This window comes from Diceros bicornis, chromosome 3 (genome assembly GCF_020826845.1).
Source record: "Diceros bicornis minor isolate mBicDic1 chromosome 3, mDicBic1.mat.cur, whole genome shotgun sequence".
NCBI classification, from domain to species: domain Eukaryota; kingdom Metazoa; phylum Chordata; class Mammalia; order Perissodactyla; family Rhinocerotidae; genus Diceros; species Diceros bicornis.
Genome location: NC_080742.1, coordinates 31,876,020 through 31,893,943, shown reverse-complemented (window position 1 = coordinate 31,893,943; position 17,924 = coordinate 31,876,020). Strand labels below are relative to the sequence as shown.

Sequence of the window (17,924 nt, the reverse complement as noted above, 5' to 3'; positions counted from 1 at the left end):
ATTTTACGTCTATTTATTTATATGTCACATCTTACCACAGAAGATTTCACGAGACTTAAATAAAAGAGTCAAACCATAAACATATAAAAACAGTAAAGTAGAAGAGAAATGGGAAATCATGACCTAAACTTTACAAAAAATTAAGCCTAAGGTCAAGTTTGACCACAAGCCTCCTAATGTCCAGGATTAAAAGAGGAAATTCATCAGTTATTTTGCTCTCATTCTTAAAGGAGTTCTTTGGGAGAAAATAAATTTTTTACTAGCACTGTATTGTTCACAAAATTCTTCAAGTGGAGTTTTTTGGGTGAGGATTCTGAGAAATGCCACAGATAATTCTTCCCAGCTTTTTTTTTGTAGGGGGAGCACATGTAGTAACAAATTTCACGTGGCTATTTTTGTAGTGTCCTTCAATAAAAACCATAGCATGATAAATGCAACTCAGTGAAAGCAGTTCAGTTAATGTGGAGATAAATTAATATAGTGCAAGTGTTGTGCAGTTTTTGATCCTAGGATTGTTGTTGTTGGTGCTGTAGACTCCTAGTGACTGTGTGTACAGCAGAGCGGAACCCTGCCCGGTCTTTTTGCACCATCCTCTCAGCTTCTTGCGCTATATCAGACAATGCTCTGCTGCTATTCATAGGGTTTTCATGGCCAATTTTTTTCCAGAAGTAGGTGGCCAGGTCTGTCCTAGTCTGGAAGCTCCACTGAAATCTGTCCACCATGGGTGACCCTGCTGGTATTTGAAATACTGGTGGCATAGCTTTCAGCATCACAGCAACATGCAGCCACCACAGTATGACAACCCACAGATGGGTGGTGTGGTTCCTTGAATGGGAAAGGAACCTGGGCCGTGGTGAGAGCTTACTCGCTAGACCACAGGGCTGGCTGATCCTAGGACAGAATTTAGTGAAACTATAGCATTGGATGGGTTACGTGTTCCTTAGACTATCTTCCCTAAAAACTACTCTGTCAGCTGGATGGCAGAAAGATCAAGGTTGTAATCATTTAAAAATTCTCTTTTTTTTTTCTTTTCTCTTTCACTAACCTTAGGAACCATACCTGCATACCTGGTTATCAGCCGGTTCACTGTTTGTTAACATCTGCACTAGAGGTTTGTCACTAGGAAACAAGGAATTTATGTAGTAGCGTGAAGGGCTTCTGCTTTGAGGAAGGAAACTAGAAAAGAACAGCAACTACACACACAGACACACACATATTTATTATGTATATATATATGTACGTGTGTATATATGTTGTGGGAAGGACATAGAAAGTAGGCCAACATAAACCCTTTAATTTATTACTTTTATTCATTACTTCTTCATAGCTCCCATAAATAATTGCAAGTTCGAGATGAAAAAGTAATTGGAAAAGATTGCTTTTTAGAAATTTGTCAAAGAATGTTTTGCTGTGTCTAGATCTTAAACTCTGATGTTTGCCGCTATTAATTTGATGTGTAATTGTCTTCTTTTGCATCAGGTTGATAAAACAAAGCAAGTGTCCACCTATCAGGAAGTGATTCGTGGAGAGGGGATTTTACCTGATGGTGGAGAGTACAAACCCCCTTCCGATTCTTTGAAAAGCAGAGACTATTACACGGATTTCCTAATTACACTGGCTGTGCCCTCGGCAGTAGCATTGCTCCTTTTTCTAATACTTGCTTATATTATGTGCTGCCGACGGGAAGGAGTGTGAGTACTTTAAAACGCTAATACAAAATTATAGAGCCTACTAAGATAACATACAAGATTCCATTAAAAGCCAAGTTCCATTTAGTTCATAAAGCACTTTATAAATGAATTGAAATTATTTTCAAGTCAAACTACACAGTACTTTATTTCTTTAAAATGAATTAAAATAGTTTCTAGTCTAGTAAATCAAATTAGGTGATATAATTACTTTATTCAAAAATTATTAAGGCTAGATGTAAATTCATGCTGGCGAAACAGTCCCAAGAATAATTGAGGCTAGATATTTTGGTTACGCAAGCCATCTTGTGTAAGCAGAGACTGCGGAATCGATTGACATGGTAATTGCACTTTAAATAAATAAATAGTCTTCGTCACTTTGATCAGAAGTGATGGTCAGAATTCTTCTTGACATTGTTCAGCTGTCAAACAGGGTGACACAATCTAAATGTTTAAAATATGTGTATAAAAACTTAGCAGTATATTAATGGAAAAAAGAGTATAATTTGAGTAATGAGCCTTCACTTCATGAATAGTTAGTACTTTCAGGACATCTGTGTCAATTAAAATAATCTCCTGAGATTATCTGGAAATCAGGGTAACAAAGCAAAGGATAAAAAATTAATAAAGCAGCAAGTAACAAATTCTTCCATTTATACATGTAGCCTGATTTCATTATGTCATAGGATTTATTTCCAAGAGCTTAATTCTTAGTCTCCATTTTTTTTTTCGTTTTTCTGTGTGTTTCTCATCAGTATTCCATCTCTGTACGTGTACTCATCCAAATAATGTCATAAACTTGGTGGCAAATGCTGCCTGGTTGCATTTAATAGTAACAATGTCAGCATTTCCACATCATGCAGGATCCCATGAGCATATAGTCTTAATGTTCCAAATATCAATGCTATTATTTAATTCGTAAATTTTGTTTTGTTTCTAGGGAAAAGAGAAACATGCAAACACCAGAGTAAGTGTCTTCTTTCCTGTTATTTTCTTTATCATGCTTTTTCACTTCTCAGTTGCCCATCATGCTCCATATGTGTGTCATGCTTTTTTTTTTCCATTCATCGTCTTTCATATTTCATAAATGTGAAAGCTGCTTTCTAAATAGAGATATTTAGGAGGGGTAGAAACTAAAAATAAAAAGGGTTTGAAAACTAAGATTATATAGATAAAAATTAAACCTAAAATATTTCAGATTCAGAATATTAACTTGCCATTTATATTATGTGATTTCCCAATCTACATTTCTATAAACCAGAGAACAGATGAAAAGACCTTTCATACACGTTTTCCTGAATCTACAGTAATAACCTACCATAAAATGAAACTTCTGTGAGTATTTATAAATGCCCCATCAGAAGCAACAATATAAAAGCTGTGGTAGTTTTATCTTAATTGTAGAAATTAAATAAAATGCCAGTTTCTTACTTAGGGCTGTAATATTAACACAATGCTTTATAGCTTAGTTTAATGAGAGACACATTCATTTAAAAATTAGTTTATAATTTTCAGTTGCGCTATGTTAAAAGTACATGAAATCTATCTGTTTGTGGAATAACTTGTAGATTTCCCAAAGTGCAATAATATTTTCTTGTTTTAAAAAGAAAAGACTGTTTCGTAACTGTTTCAAATTGGTGACCCATTGGGCTAATATATGATTTTAAATATGTGTTGTTTTATTTCTTTTTGACCTAGCATCCAACTGGTCCATCATAGTGCTATTCAGAAATCTACCAAAGAACTTCGTGACATGTCCAAGAATAGAGAGATAGCATGGCCCCTGTCAACGCTGCCTGTGTTTCACCCTGTGACTGGGGAAATCATACCTCCCCTGCATGCAGACAGTTATGAAAGCACTAATATGCCATTGATGCAAACGCAGCAGTAAGTATCCTCTTGGAACCGTAGTTATGAACATGCATGAATATATCTACTTAATGTCTATAAAGACCAGAGCTTTTCATTGTTGTTGCTTTTGTTTGTTTCTTTGTTTATAACTAGAAGAGAAAAATGCCAAAAGGACATTGATAGTGTTGATCCCATTCCTACTGTGCTGACCCAAATAATAGAATTACTTTCAGGAAATGGTTTTTTTTCCCTTTACTAATCCAAACAAAATGACATTCACCTTAATATTTAAGAAATGGACACTGTTAGTAAATTAACAGGGCTGGCCCTATGGCTTAGCGGTTAAGTGCGCATGCTCCGCTACTGGCGGCCCGGGTTCGGATCCCAGGCGCATCCAAGGCACCGCTTCTCCGGCCATGCTGAGGCCGCATCCCACATACAGCAACTAGAAGAATGTGCAACTATGACACATAACTATCTACTGGGGCTTTGGGAAGAAAAAAAAAGGAGGATTGGCAATAGATGTTAGCTCAGAGCTGGTCTTCCTCAGCAAAAAGAGAAGGATTAGCATGAATGTTAGCTCACGGCTGATCTTCCTCACAAAAAAAAAGAAAAAATTAATTAATTAACATATGTTTGCTCACAGATGAGTTAATTGTGAAAAGAGTAGCATATCCTAAAGCATGACAAATTGATTATTTTTTAGAGCTATTATTAGAATTATTGCTTCTGTTAACCAATTTTTTTTAATGTTATTACCACAGATCTATTTGATCGAAATTTTTTGCCTCAGGATAAAAGGTTTTTAGGTTGTTTTTTCTGATCTGCTTGTATATCAATATGAGTAGTTTGAATTTTGGCTATAAACACAATTGATTAGTGCAGACTTTCTCTGTAGTGCTAAAAGGACTGTGGTCAGAAGGCCTGGAAGAGGCCTTTGTAAGGGGTAAGCATGGGGGGAGAGGAGTTGAGGAAATTGTCCAGTTGCTCTTGAGAACCGGTGTTAGATGCCTAGAAGCTTGATTTTCATATAAGGCAATTGTAGGTAAAACTCATTCATTTTTAAGAACATGGCTCTTTTTTTCTTTTTTATCCATATGTTCAAATGGGTTAAATTCAGTTTCCCCAAAGAAGTCACAAGTTTGCTTTTGAGATCGCCTTACTTTTCACTTTACTTTTGTAAATAGAATGGATATACAGAAAAATCTACCCCCCAACACATATAATCCTTAGGATATGATGTAAAAGTAACCTCTTACTGATTAAAGATTTATCTGGAAACCATGCTGGGTGCAAACATTTTTCCATTGTGAATGCTTGTTTTGTAACCGTGTAAAATGCATGTGGTAATTTGAAGATTAAGCAGTAATTAATATGAATAGTATAGACAGTCCGACTCAACAAATTTGTCCAAAGTACTTTGGAAATCTAAAAGTATTATGAGTATTTTCCTGAAATCCTCTAACATCATTTACTTAGTGTTGACTAGGCCAAGGTATGTGTTTATGTGTGCATGTGTGTGTGAGTAATTGATTCAAGTCCTATTAACAGTGGGGAAAATTGCATACATTTAAAATTTTGAGTTTTGTTAACATTCATATTCTATCAAGGATGTAAGTATTAAAGTCTTACAAAATACAGTTGTACTGAATTGAAGGGGTGGATTTCTGTGTTCTCTGATGGTTAATGGATCATCATAAAACCCACTTTACCAGGATTAGATACTGAGGAGAAAAATTTATCGAATTTCATGAATATTGTAATAGTTCACAATTCAGCACTCTCTCCTGCCTTTTTTAGATAAAAATTATGAATAGCCTTATTCATTTTCAAAATGAAAAGAATTAAAGACTTCTTTAAGGCCACCATTTTTTTTATTCTTTACCCAAGAGTGCTAGTGAAATGTTGATATATATTCTTCAAATGTTGATATTTGTTCTCAAAAATGAAATGGTCAAATACACTTGGAAAACAGGTTTTTTGGTTTTCGTTTTTTAAACTACAAGAGTTCTCAGAGCCTTTAGTGTGTGGATATGCTTTGTGAATCCATGGAAAAAGGTCAGAAGAGGTAACTCTTTAAAGAACGGTTTGGGAAATGCTTCTCTTGACAAAATAACAAAGCTATCAAATTTTAGAATAGAGAAATATTTGTTATAATAAGTAGGGTAACTTGAATATGTTTGTAAATCAGTAAAACTCTATTGTTGGTGAAGTTTAAGGGAGGAGAAAAGACCATGTCATTTTTTAGATACACTTTATAACCGTATATATTGAGAATAGGATAGCTCCTTAAAAATTATTTGGATTCCCCATGGTTAGGATTCTGCAATATTGCCACTAATATACAAGCAAAATAACATTTCCTATCTAGTTTACAACCAAATGCATCTTCCTGGTCCTTCCATAACCCCATCAGACTGTCATTATGTTGATCAGATCTCTCTGTTTACAAATGTAATAGGTTATTTTATTGAACTTGCAACAATTTGACCATATATGTATTTTTAAGTCCAGAAAACGATATTATTCAGATTTCTGCTGATGGAAAAACTCCATTAACTAGCACTTCTATATAAATAGAGTACATAGATAATTGATGATGTTCACAATGATTATTCTGAGGCACTGCGAGATCATCAAGTGTGTCTGACTCATCAGAGGAAAATTAAATTACATTTGGTGTAGGTTCAATTTTCAGTGTATATTATCTTTCTTTTAGTCTTGGAAATGGCTAATATGTGCACAGTCTCTATGGTAACTCCCTATAAGCCAGAATATGTGATTAACCTCATTTTCCAACCATGCCAGATAATAGGGAGTTTATTGTATCAGGTTTGTCACAGGTGTCCTTTACAAAAATTCAGCTTTTACTCCTTACCTTAAAAGTGTAGCCCTGTTTTTAAAGTTTATTTTTAGCACCAAGTACATACATATGTAAATATTTTGGTCATTTGGATTGAACTGAATTCTCAACATTAAAATAAGATAACTATATTTGATGAGGCATTACAGTACTTGATAACCAGGTAGATGCTTGAATGATGTTGCCTGGTGTTTATTAATTAACCCTTCCTAAGAGGGCATGTGTTTCATCCTCACATATTCATACTAAATGTACTGAATTTATTATTCATAAATAATTTGGCTAGCTACAGGATTTCGTGTTTGTTCTTGAGACTCAACACCAGAAATGTTCAAGCATAAGGATATGGCTGAAAGTTTGTGTTGGCTTCTAAGCAAGACTCAAGAACGTTCAAAGCTTTCCTTCAAAGCTGCATAGAAACTTGTTTGGGTCTTTTAAACCAGTCACTCCATGAGGTGTAGAGAACCTCGTAACAGTGTAAGGTATATAGGACTCACCAAAGTTGTGTAATGAGGGGCTGCCACAGTTATTTATCAATTACACAGTAATATTTTCTTTTTGGTAGAATGCTTCATAGGACTCCAGACTGGCACCATAAATGAGACAGTAGAAAAATGTTTAATCATTTGCAGGTGATAAAATTGAGACACGGATAAGAGACAAACTAAATTAGGTCAAAACTGAGATTAGATTATTTACCTATCTTGATATGCAGTCAGGGACAGATAATGTGGTCGTTGACCTCAGAAGGATCTCTGATCCAGGTTACAGGCAAGGTGCAGGTTACAGAAAAATACAAACAGGCTGTTAAAGTTATCAGATAGTATAGAAATGTAAGGTAAATTTAATTTGATCTTTGCTACTGTATTTATTGTTTAGTAAACTTGTTTATTTTGGAATGATTTTCAAGGTACAGAAAAGTTGCAGAGATAATACAGAGTTCCCAAGTATCCCTTATCCAGTTTCTCCCCTTGTTAGCGTCTTGCAGTACCATGGTACACTGCCACAACTTAAGAGACCTACACTGGTGCTTACTATTAACCAGACTTCAGACTTTTTTTTCTTTCAGATTTCACTAGTTTTTTTCCCCTAATGTCCTTTTTTTCCTGTTCCGTGATTCTGTCTAGGACATAATAGTTGGCATGTCTCTTTAGTCTCCTCTGGTCTGGGCAGTTTCTTAGACCTTCCTTGTTTCTCGTGACCTCGACAGTCTTGAGGAGCCAGGTATTCTGTGGAATGTCCTCCGTCCCTTGGTATAGTCACGCTTTCTACGTCTGTACTTAATCAGTTGTCTTTGTAGCTCAGTGAATAAATGTTGCCATTAATATTAAGAAGAATTTTTTCCTCACTAGGCAGTCTCCTTACTTATTACAATTCATTACTGCAAATCACTTATAAAGTAAATTCTTTTTTTTTTTTTGTGAGGGAGATCAGCCCTGAGCTAACATTCATGCTAATCCTTCTCTTTTTGCTGAGGAAGACTGGCTCTAAGCTAACATCCATTGCCAATCCTCCTCCTTTTTTTTTTTTTCCCCAAAGCCCCAGTAGATAGTTGTATGTCATAGCTGCACATCCTTCTAGTTGCTGTATGTGGGACGCGGCCTCAGCATCGCAGGACAAGCAGTGCGTCGGTGCGTGCCCGGGATCCGAACCCGGGCCGCCAGTGGCCGAGTGCGTGCACTTAACCGCTAAGCCACGGGGCCGGCCCTAAAGTAAATTCTTAAAAATAAATTTGCTTTGTCCAAAGAATCAGTGTAGTGGTTAGGAGTTATGTTTTGGACCAAAGACTTAACATCAAAAATATATTACAGATTTGACTGATGTACCTCAAAGATAAACCTTTGTAATGATTTAAATTAAGAAAATCAAATTGCAAGTCATAGAATTTTAGGTCCTGAAGCGCTGTTGAGAGGTAGTCTGTCCTGGTTGTTCCTAAACCAAGCTGCAGGTCACAGTCAGCTGTGGAGCTTTTATGGTGTAGATCCCAGGGCCCTGCCTCTGGGGATTTGGAATCTGGTGGACGTGTGTGTCATGGTGGAGCAGGAGAAAAGGTTGAGAACCCCTGATTTAAATACTTAAAAGACCTAGGTTCTAGGATTTGGGAAGGCCAGATTGGTATTTCTGGTGGTATTTTTGTTGGGGGTTGAGGTGGAGAAGGAGTTATTCATCACACTCCTCCAGTAGAGTTTTAAAAGGGGATGGGGCCAGCCCGGTGGCGTAGTGGTTAAGTTCCTGTGCTCTGCTTGGCAGCCCAGGTTTGTGGATTCAGATCCCAGGTGCAGACCTACATCACTCACCAGCCACGCTGTGGCGGCATCCCACATACAAAATAGAGGAAGATTGGCACAAATGTTAGCTCAGGGCCAGTCTTCCTCACACACACCCCCCCCCCCCCAAAAAAGGAGGGGAACAATTTCTCCTAATTCCCCCTGAGGGGTCTGTGCAAAGGAAAAGTATGAAAGGGGGCTGTTATCTAGGGTGCCGGCGGCTGTCTGGGGGTTTATATTAGCCTCTGGACTTTCCACACCTCTTGAAGCTGCCTGGGGAGAACGGTGTGAAGGGAGAGCTGAGTGCTGATTAGAAAATGATGCCCGAATGCGACAAAGAAATGCTAAACCTTGAACAGCTAAAAACCACCTGGAAATTGTACTCATTTGCAGTTTTGTGGGAGGCATTGACTGGAGGATCCCAAATACTCAGTTTTCTAAAAAGGAATTTATTCTTAAATTTGTACTGTATTATGTGGTCTTTTAGAGGGTAGATCTGCCTCCTGTTTATTCTTTTCTTATACCAACATCAATATCAATTGATTTTTCCTAAGTGGGAGGCATCTTCTTAGAGGATTTTATGTAATGAACAATAAAGGAAAGTGCCCAGACATTTTCTAGGAAGATTTTAATTGGCTATACAAAAATTTTCCTTATTCATTATACTAAACATAACACCTAATCCAGGGTAATTGAGTCTCCCTCAAAACAGGAGGTAGGTTGTGCTTAATCTTTTGCAAATTAACAAGTATAAAAGTAGAATTAAATCTTCTAATTAAAGCTACTTAGTAATTAACCATTTTAGCTTTTATCTAAAATATTTTTCCATTTGTCTTCCCTTTGGTAATAATTAGAACTAACTTCATGGTAAAATTCCATAAATAAAAAATTAGGTTTCAATAAAAGTTAATATCAGTTGAAGAGAATGTTTCAGGGGACCAAGATAATGATTTCCTGTTGACAAAAAGTGTCAAACACCCAGGGATATTTTGGAGGCATTGACTTTTTTTTTTTAATTCAGCGAGTATACACTAAAAGCGATAGATGCACTATCTCTTTGATGGATTTTGGTTTTGTCGGTTTGTATTGCTGTTTAAAGCTGTGGTAGGCTTGCTTTTGGCTTCATACAAGCAGGGGAAAAAACAAAAGAAATAAATGAATGTCTCCTTTCTCTTTTATATTCCATGTATGTTCTACATTGCTTTTAGTTAAAATTAGGTTTTGAAATTAAAGATGATGGTGATGTTTCCAGTTTCTTTGTGTCCTTCCTTCCTTCCTTAGTCTAAATAGTGGCCTGATTCTATAGTAAAAGTAGTTATAGAATCCAACTCAGCATTTCTAGAAAAAAAAAAATTGTAGAAAATTCAGGGTTTGGGGGCAATATCGATTTTGCTGAAATAGAGAAATATCAAAAATATATTACTATTTCTTATTGTTAAATGACTCCATACTAATTCAAAAGGGATGTGTTTTGTATTCCACATGACTAAACTAATGTCATTTATTTTCAACTGTGGCACAGATTCTATGGCTTTATGCAAATCACTTAACCTTTCTTTGCTTTTGAGTCTTTAAGCAAGTAGGAATATAATGGGTTGATAATCATCAACCTTACTCATAGAATTACTCTACAGGATATCCAAGAATGTCAAATTACCTTAAAACGATGGTACAAATAATAAATAATTGCGTACTCCCCCCAAATCACTTATTTATTAATTTGCAAGTTATTACCTTTGCTTTCTTAAAGAATGAAGTTTGTGCAATGGCTAATTTACATAATTTTCTATTCAAATGGATGTAATTAATGGTAGTAAAATTAGAAAATAATTAATGGTAATAATTTAGAGAATTGCAGTTTTCTTAAATCTTTTTTCTACGGAATGCAGTTTACACATAATAATCTTTCATTTTATTCTAAATAGTTTTATGACTTTATAAAGGTCCTTTCTTTGAAAGATTAGAGGCCTTCTGTTTGAAGCCAACCTCCACTCTCCTGTATAATTGCCCTTAGCAGCCTGCTTTCACCAAAGATGGAAAGGCTTCCATTTTCTTACTGCATTCTCTGCTTAACTATATCGGAGTTAGTTGTAGGCATTTTTCCAGTATGCCTGAAGCAGTGCTCTTATGAAGTACCTCCCTTCAACTCTTAAATGGAATACACACTTCAAATATGCCCATCACAGATATATTAACACTCTAACACTCACAGGCTCACATGTAGTCACAAGTTTGGGCAACCAAAAAACAGCGCTGTGTGTGCACAGGTGGAGACTCTGGGGAATTTGGCTCTCCACGTATTTTTGTTGAGCAACTTTTTGCACACATAAGCACTTTTATATAACTCATCTAGGTTTCAGTTGAAGTTGCAAGGAGTGCACGTACATCGTTCAAACTTAACAAATTGGGACACACACTGCAGAGACTTTTAAATCCCTAAACCAATGTAACACACACAATTGCTTTCTCGTACATCTCCCAATTTCTTGTTAGTTTGTGTGGCACTTTCTCAACCAACCATTTCTCTTCAAACTGAGCCAAGCCCATTGCTATTTAGAAAGTTTAGCAGTGTAGCGGAAGAGGAAAAAAATGGAGACTAGAGAAGAAATGACAGAGCGTAGATTGACTTTGATCGGTAGTTTTCAAACTGTGTTCCACGGAAGGGTAGGTTGGATTGGCCAATGGGAGAGGGGGTCCCAACTACGTCATCCAAGTATTGATTTTGAATTTTGGGTATCTGTGATCTAGGGCTTTTGAAGGGCTTTCTTTGTCCTCTTTGGTATTTTTATTTTGTCAAAATGTACTGATTTAATCCATTAATAGGCTAGGTAGAGCTAGAGATGATAGGAAATGAGGAAGTGCATGTGTGTGCATGTGTGCCTATATAAGGTGTGCTGTGTTAGTTTCTAATGTAGAATAGACCCAAATTAGTTGTTCCTGAGAAGTTAAAACTCATATCCCTCTCCCAAATGTCTGTGAAATTGCATTTGGACTTCTGTAGTAAAGATGCTTGTTCTACCGTCTTTAAATCTAGAATTTACTTCCTCTTGTGGTTTATAAATTAATCTTTTTACTTTCATGATCAAAACCACTATAAATACATTGTGTGAAATACTGAAAGAATAGACAAACCAAACAACAAAAAAGCTACTCCGAAACCACACAAGGATAAGTAGGGATGATAGATAATAGCAAAAAAGAATAATTATTGGGATGAATTATTAAGTAACTTCCTCAAATTGAATTAGAATTGATTTTGTTATTTCCTTAACAATATATTTAAAATGGAACTGAAAATTTTAAAAAACTCACTTGAAGTTATTAACATTTCTATAGATTAATTTAGAGTTTAAACAGTATTTAACTAGCATGTACTGTTTTTCACTTTAGATCGTTGAATTTGGAACATAATATTTGCCTCGATGAAATGATTCAGATCAATGGTTTTCAAACTTTGTTTCTTGGAGATTTCTTAGAAATGCCTTAGGGGCCAGCGGGTGGGGCCAAGGAAACAAAGCGGGCGGGATTTCTGGCTCCCTTGTTTCAACCCAGGCAACCTCACATTTATCTCTTTTGTATGTCAAGAGTTCTGCTTAGGATTTCAATTAAAAGGAATTCCATTACTGAAGAGAAACAAGAAAAACTTTGAAAATCCCTGGCTGGGATCAAGCCCTGCTCTGTAGCAAGAGGCTGCCTCCTAGAATTTCTTCCACACAGAATCTAAATTGTACATTTTAAATACAATTTTAAACTAATTTTAATATCAAAATTTGAAACTAAATGAGTGTGAGTGTTAATAAACGTGTGTATTATGTGAATCTTTGTAAGTATCTTCACTTTTGCATGTATTCATTCAAAAATTACTTATTGCATGCTTACTGCTGGGAATACTGAACAAAATAGGATGGTTCTTACTGTTAAGGTAGTTTGGGGCAATTAAACATTATGTGAGGGGAAATAGAATGACAATCAGCGTGTATGAAAGTATGCTAAAAGGTAACCTAGTTGGGGGAATGCTTAGAGACTGAGGAGGCGTAGAAGAGGTGGTACTTGAGATGTTATTTCTTTAATTAAAAATAATAAGTTAAAAAATTAATTAACATTCCTTGTGGAATATTTTTAAATTATGAGAGTAATACATGTCCACTGTAACAAATTTTGAGTAGAATTGTCAAGGACAAATGGAAGCTGGTTGGGTGCCAGAGATGATAGTGGCCATGGAGGTGGTGGTTCTGTCTCAAGCAGTCAGGGAGGGCTCCATGTAGGGACTGGATATATTGATGGCCTTCTAGGCCACACTGAGAAACTTGAAACTTAATGTACAGGTAGGTATAAGGAAATAATAAAATGTGTGTTATTTGAATGACACAATCAGATTTGTGTCATAGAAGATCCTCTGACAGCACAGTGGACTATAAAAGAGCAAGAATGGAAATGAGGAAACAATACAGATCAGTTGCAAAGATCCAAATGAGAAATGATGATGGCTTCAACCAGCGTAGCAATGGAGATGGGGAAGAAGTGGACAAATTCAAAGGAGATTGAGGAGAATCGTCGAGAGTTCCAAAGTGATTGGATGTGGGGACTGAAGGGGAGAGGGAAGGGCCAATGATGACTTCTACATTTTGACTAGTGCATTTGGGTGGATGGCCAGTGTCATTCTCTGGGATGGGGATGGAAAAACACAGGTTTAGCATAGTGAATGACGATGGTTATATATGTTGTTCTCTGAGAGTGTATGAGTGTGTATATGTGTTCTAGACCTGGATCTAAAAGTGTACAGGTTATGAGCACAAGCCTTGGACCCCCTGTGTTCACATCTTTATCCACCACTTCCTAGCTATGTAGCCTCAGAACTCTAAGCCTATTTCCTCATCTGTAAATTAGGAAAAATAATACCTAACTCCTAGGGTTGTTGTGAGGTACAACATAGCATGCAGTAGGAACTCAATGAATGTTATCAAATATTGTTATTATTTATCTTCCTCAGACCTCAGTTTCCTCATCCATAAATTCATGAGAAGTGAGCCGGGGGAGTTGTGCTGGATTAGATGATTTCTGAGATCCTTTCTAGCTATAAAGTTTTTCATTCTAATATGTCTGCTCTCTGTTTACATGAGTGTAAACAAACACAGTTTTACTCAAAAATATTAATCATTTCTAGGAACTTGCCACATCAGACTCAGATTCCCCAACAGCAGACTACAGGTGAGTACCAGAAGTAATAAGTTGGTGCTTATGGATGAAGCTAGTAGATTAAAAGATAATTATAGTACTATGTAATTTGTGAACCTTTAGCTTCACCGAGGAAGGCAAAACAGTGTGTCATTCCTTAATTAGAGTTAGAACCTCAGAATAGCTTAGATTATTGCATAGATTGGCATCGGAGTGATAAACACAGGGTAAACGATCTTAGAGCAAAAGCATCCATGGAGGTCCTGCCTAATTAAGGAAGATTGAATAAAATCCCCTTCCTTCAGCGAAGCTCCCTATTCTTCCCGTTGGTATGAAAGATTCTTAGCTTGGATGCATCCAGGATTTGTCTCAGTAAGTGAGCAGCTTGAAACTGACTCTCACAAAAGGAAACCATTGTGACTAATCACTGAGGCTTTGGGGGGGATAAATGAGAAATGGTTGGCCTGGTTTTAATGCCACTTTAAAAAGCTGTTATAACATGACCAGCGACAACAAGATGGTGGACAATTCTCCCTAGACTATTCTATTTCCCTAAGACTTGCGTTCTTTAAGTTTATTTCTTTCAAGTGTCTCTAAAAAATTTCCACAGCCAATTATTTCATTCATCTCGGTACCGAGTAGATAACTTATTCATGATTGTCTTCTAATTAGTGGTTGATTCTTAGTTCTAATTGCCAGGCAACCAGTAATGCCTTTGTAGCTCTTTTGGAAAAGTGAGAGAAGTTTTAAAAATGTAGGTTGGATGTGGAATTCTGAGTGTGAATAGTGTATTGTGGTAGGAAAGCTATTAAGTAAGTCTCTTAAAAACTTTAGGCACATACAGAAATTTATTGGATGTTTTCATTCAAAAATTATCTTCTCTATTACTGCTTTCGGGAATTTAAGGAGATTTTCATTTGACAACTTTTCAAAGATTTGAGGCAAGTATAATGACGTTGTTCATCAGATTTTAATTACGAGATAACGTTTATCAGAATTTTCCCCCACAATTTTGATTACTTGTTTTAATTAAATGCTAACATGTTTCAACAAGACTGTTCAATATATTGATGTGGTGGTTCTACTGTGTAAGCATTCAAGAGATTGATGAAGGAACACACTTTGTTATAAATATGTGTTATCCAAAGAGCAAAGAAATAAATGAATCTCTACTACCACTAATTTCATGGCTTTTTTTTTAAAAAAGGAAAAATTTTTAAAGAATATTTCTACAGTGGAAATGTTAGAACTTTATCCTCGTTAACCTCATAGACTTCCATTTCTCCTAATATGTCTTTCTTCTGATTTTTAATTATTTCAGGCAAGGAGTGAGTAGAAGGGAGACAATTTCTAGCAAAACAATAAATTTTTTTGAGTGCTTTAAAAATCCAGATTTTACTTATTCTGCCATTAGGGGAAATAAGGAAACCTAAGTAGATGATATTAGGGAGATTTATTTGATAGTTGTATAGATTTTTAGTAAATAGACTTGTTAGCATGCTACATTTTAGTAATAGGCAGCATTTCCAAATACAAGGACAATTTATGCCTGAGCAAATGTGATAAGAGCCAAAGAATTTCCCTTGGAGGATTTTAGGTTGTTCAACATAATTTTCTAAATTATTTTTCTAAAACAGGTTTTGAGGAGCAGACGTTTTACTTGAGTCAAGAAAGCTTTGATCTCCTTTTTAGTTAACTTTGTAACCTATTACTTTCTTATTTTCTTATATTTTTCTGCAATTTGGAGCATATTATTGACTAAAGTGCACTATCTCCTCTTGGTTGTTTTCTTCTTGTTTTTGGTGAGTCCCCAAAGTATGTAAGTGCTAAAGGGAGAGAGACCACCCTAGCATTTTTTATAATTGTGATAGGTTGTTGTGTTTCTGCCTCAGATAAATGTAAAACCAAATAGAGTCATGCCTCCTGGAGAGAAGAGCTAAATGGGCAGGTTACATTCCTTCTTCTGATTCTGTTCATTTGAATGAAAAACTGAAGTTTGTTTCTCCATTTCTAAGTTGCTCTGTTCTGTCTGCACATGCATGGATTCAGTGCTGTTTTTGTATTTTCATGGGTACAACAGCTTTTCTGTTCCTCCATCCTGGTTATCCTAGTACCGCAAGGAGGCAACAACATTTGTGCATGATTATCATGAAATAATAATTTGCTTTTTCCAAGTACCTCAGAGCACTATGCTAGTGTCACAGTTTTCTTTATGGAGATAATTTAATCACAGGTTTGTCTCTAGAATACCAAGTAATTTTATTTGTAGCTACCTATATGGAATTTGTCAGGGGAGAGTGTATTTTAAAGTTTGGTTTATTTAGTTAGTTGTTTTCTTTTAAATGATAATCAAAAGTTGAAGAAATGAACTAGCTGCTGGTGTTGTAATCCTGGACTTAAGCACTAGCTGGGATAATGGATCACTTGAAAGCTGACAAGAGCACTGCCTTTTGGACCAACCCCAGCCCATTAGGTTTGATGCCCCTTCAGGTTTTCTCATTTTCTCTGCCCTTCCAACCCACATGATATTGTCTAAAAAGCCATGATTAAAAGGTACAGTCATACATCCTTCACTCAACTTCATTCTTTTTGTTTATCGTGGGAGGAATTTTCAGGCCATACCTTTTGAGAAATACAAAACATTATAGCTTTGGCCAAAGAAAGGGGACAGATTTAGAATTTTTTTAAAACCAAATATAGAGAAATAAAGCAACATAATTATTTTAAATTATGTTGAAAAGATAGACAGTTACTTGTTTTGCTCAAGTTTTTGTTTTGCTCAAAATCTACAGTGTCCATGCCCTGACTAACTCATGCCTATGTTCATTCTTCCACATTGCAGGTAAATGGTATCCCTGAAGAAAGGAAACTGACCGAAGCAATGAATTTATAATCAGGCAACAGAGCAGTTACATCTTGTTCCTCCTCTCTCCCAATCATGCATGAGCTTTTCTGGCATATACTGTGCATGTTGACAGTATTAAGTGTGTACCAAACAATACAATATAACTTTCATTTTACTAATGTGTTTTTTTTGTACTTAAAGCATTTTTGACAATTTGTAAAACACTGATGACTTTATATTTGTTACAATAAAAAGTGATCTTTAAAATAAATATTATTAATGAAGCCTAATGTCTGGTGAAATTTATTTCAGAAAGTATTTGATTACCTCCTATATAGTAGGAATCTTTCGTTGCTAGGAACAGGTTCATGTGTTCATTCTTCATTCAACAAGATTTTATTAAGCACTTCCTATAAATATATAAAATGTCTGTGCTTCCAAGTGAGCAACCCATTTAAATAATACTTTTATCTTTGTGGCCTTTAAAGCCTGTTCTTTTATATAACACCTCTTAGAGTGTTTTAGGGTAAACCTGGTTTTATGGATTGTGGATCTAATGATACCCCGTTCATGAAGGGTGGCCCAGGCTGCATAATTACCTGACTCCATAACCAGATATGTGGTTTTAGAAGCAAGCCAGGAGCTATTACTCAAAAAGAGAATGGTTACCTGTTGATGGTGACATGAATTAGCTCCAAAACCCCAGGCTCCCCTGCAATAACACTACTTTCAAGGCTTAGCAAAGTTTCCTCATACCATGTTGGTCTGCTTCATGCATCTTGGACACTATTGGATCAATGTGGCCATCAGGCCAGTTAGCAAGGCCACTTTTGTTGCATGCTAGACCAGCTGGAGAGCCTTCTCTTACTCTGCTGTGGGTAGATTTCTGTGTTAGCTGTTACTTGGTCAGAGGACACACAAATGCTATCTAAATCTGATTCCAAAATCCCAAAAGATTCCCTGTTAGTATTGTGTACAACAACTTGTCTTGCACTTAGGGGAAATACTCTATTACGTCCTTCACGTTGGAAACCCCCTTCCCCCATCTCCTTCCTGGGACTTAACAGAGAATGTAGGTTCTTTGATTTCTTAGAGATTTCTCTTGTATTCTTATTCCTTCCCAAGACAACTAGGGCATTGCCACTTGCTGTTCTTCAGGATTGATCAGCTTGAGGTTGTAAATATATTGGATCAGGTTCATGTCCTAGGAGCAAGGAAAGGTTGCCACAATTCCA

General features: G+C 36.1%; 1 protein-coding gene across 2 annotated transcripts in view; it reads left to right on the top strand.

Annotated features, from left to right (window-relative positions):
• SGCE (sarcoglycan epsilon) overlaps positions 1–16,973 on the top strand; it is a 66,298-nt gene extending 49,325 nt beyond the window's left edge. Inside the window, exons 7-11 of one of the 2 annotated variants that reach the window (XM_058525729.1) lie at positions 1,480–1,691; positions 2,629–2,655; positions 3,387–3,575; positions 13,834–13,877; positions 16,687–16,973. In XM_058525729.1, the coding sequence (XP_058381712.1) occupies positions 1,480–1,691; positions 2,629–2,655; positions 3,387–3,575; positions 13,834–13,877; positions 16,687–16,703 (489 nt within the window). In that variant the 3' untranslated portion in view covers positions 16,704–16,973. The remainder of the gene's footprint in view (positions 1–1,479; positions 1,692–2,628; positions 2,656–3,386; positions 3,576–13,833; positions 13,878–16,686) is intronic. The other variant, XM_058525738.1, reaches the window with a different exon arrangement.
• Positions 16,974–17,924: the final 951 nt, after the last annotated feature.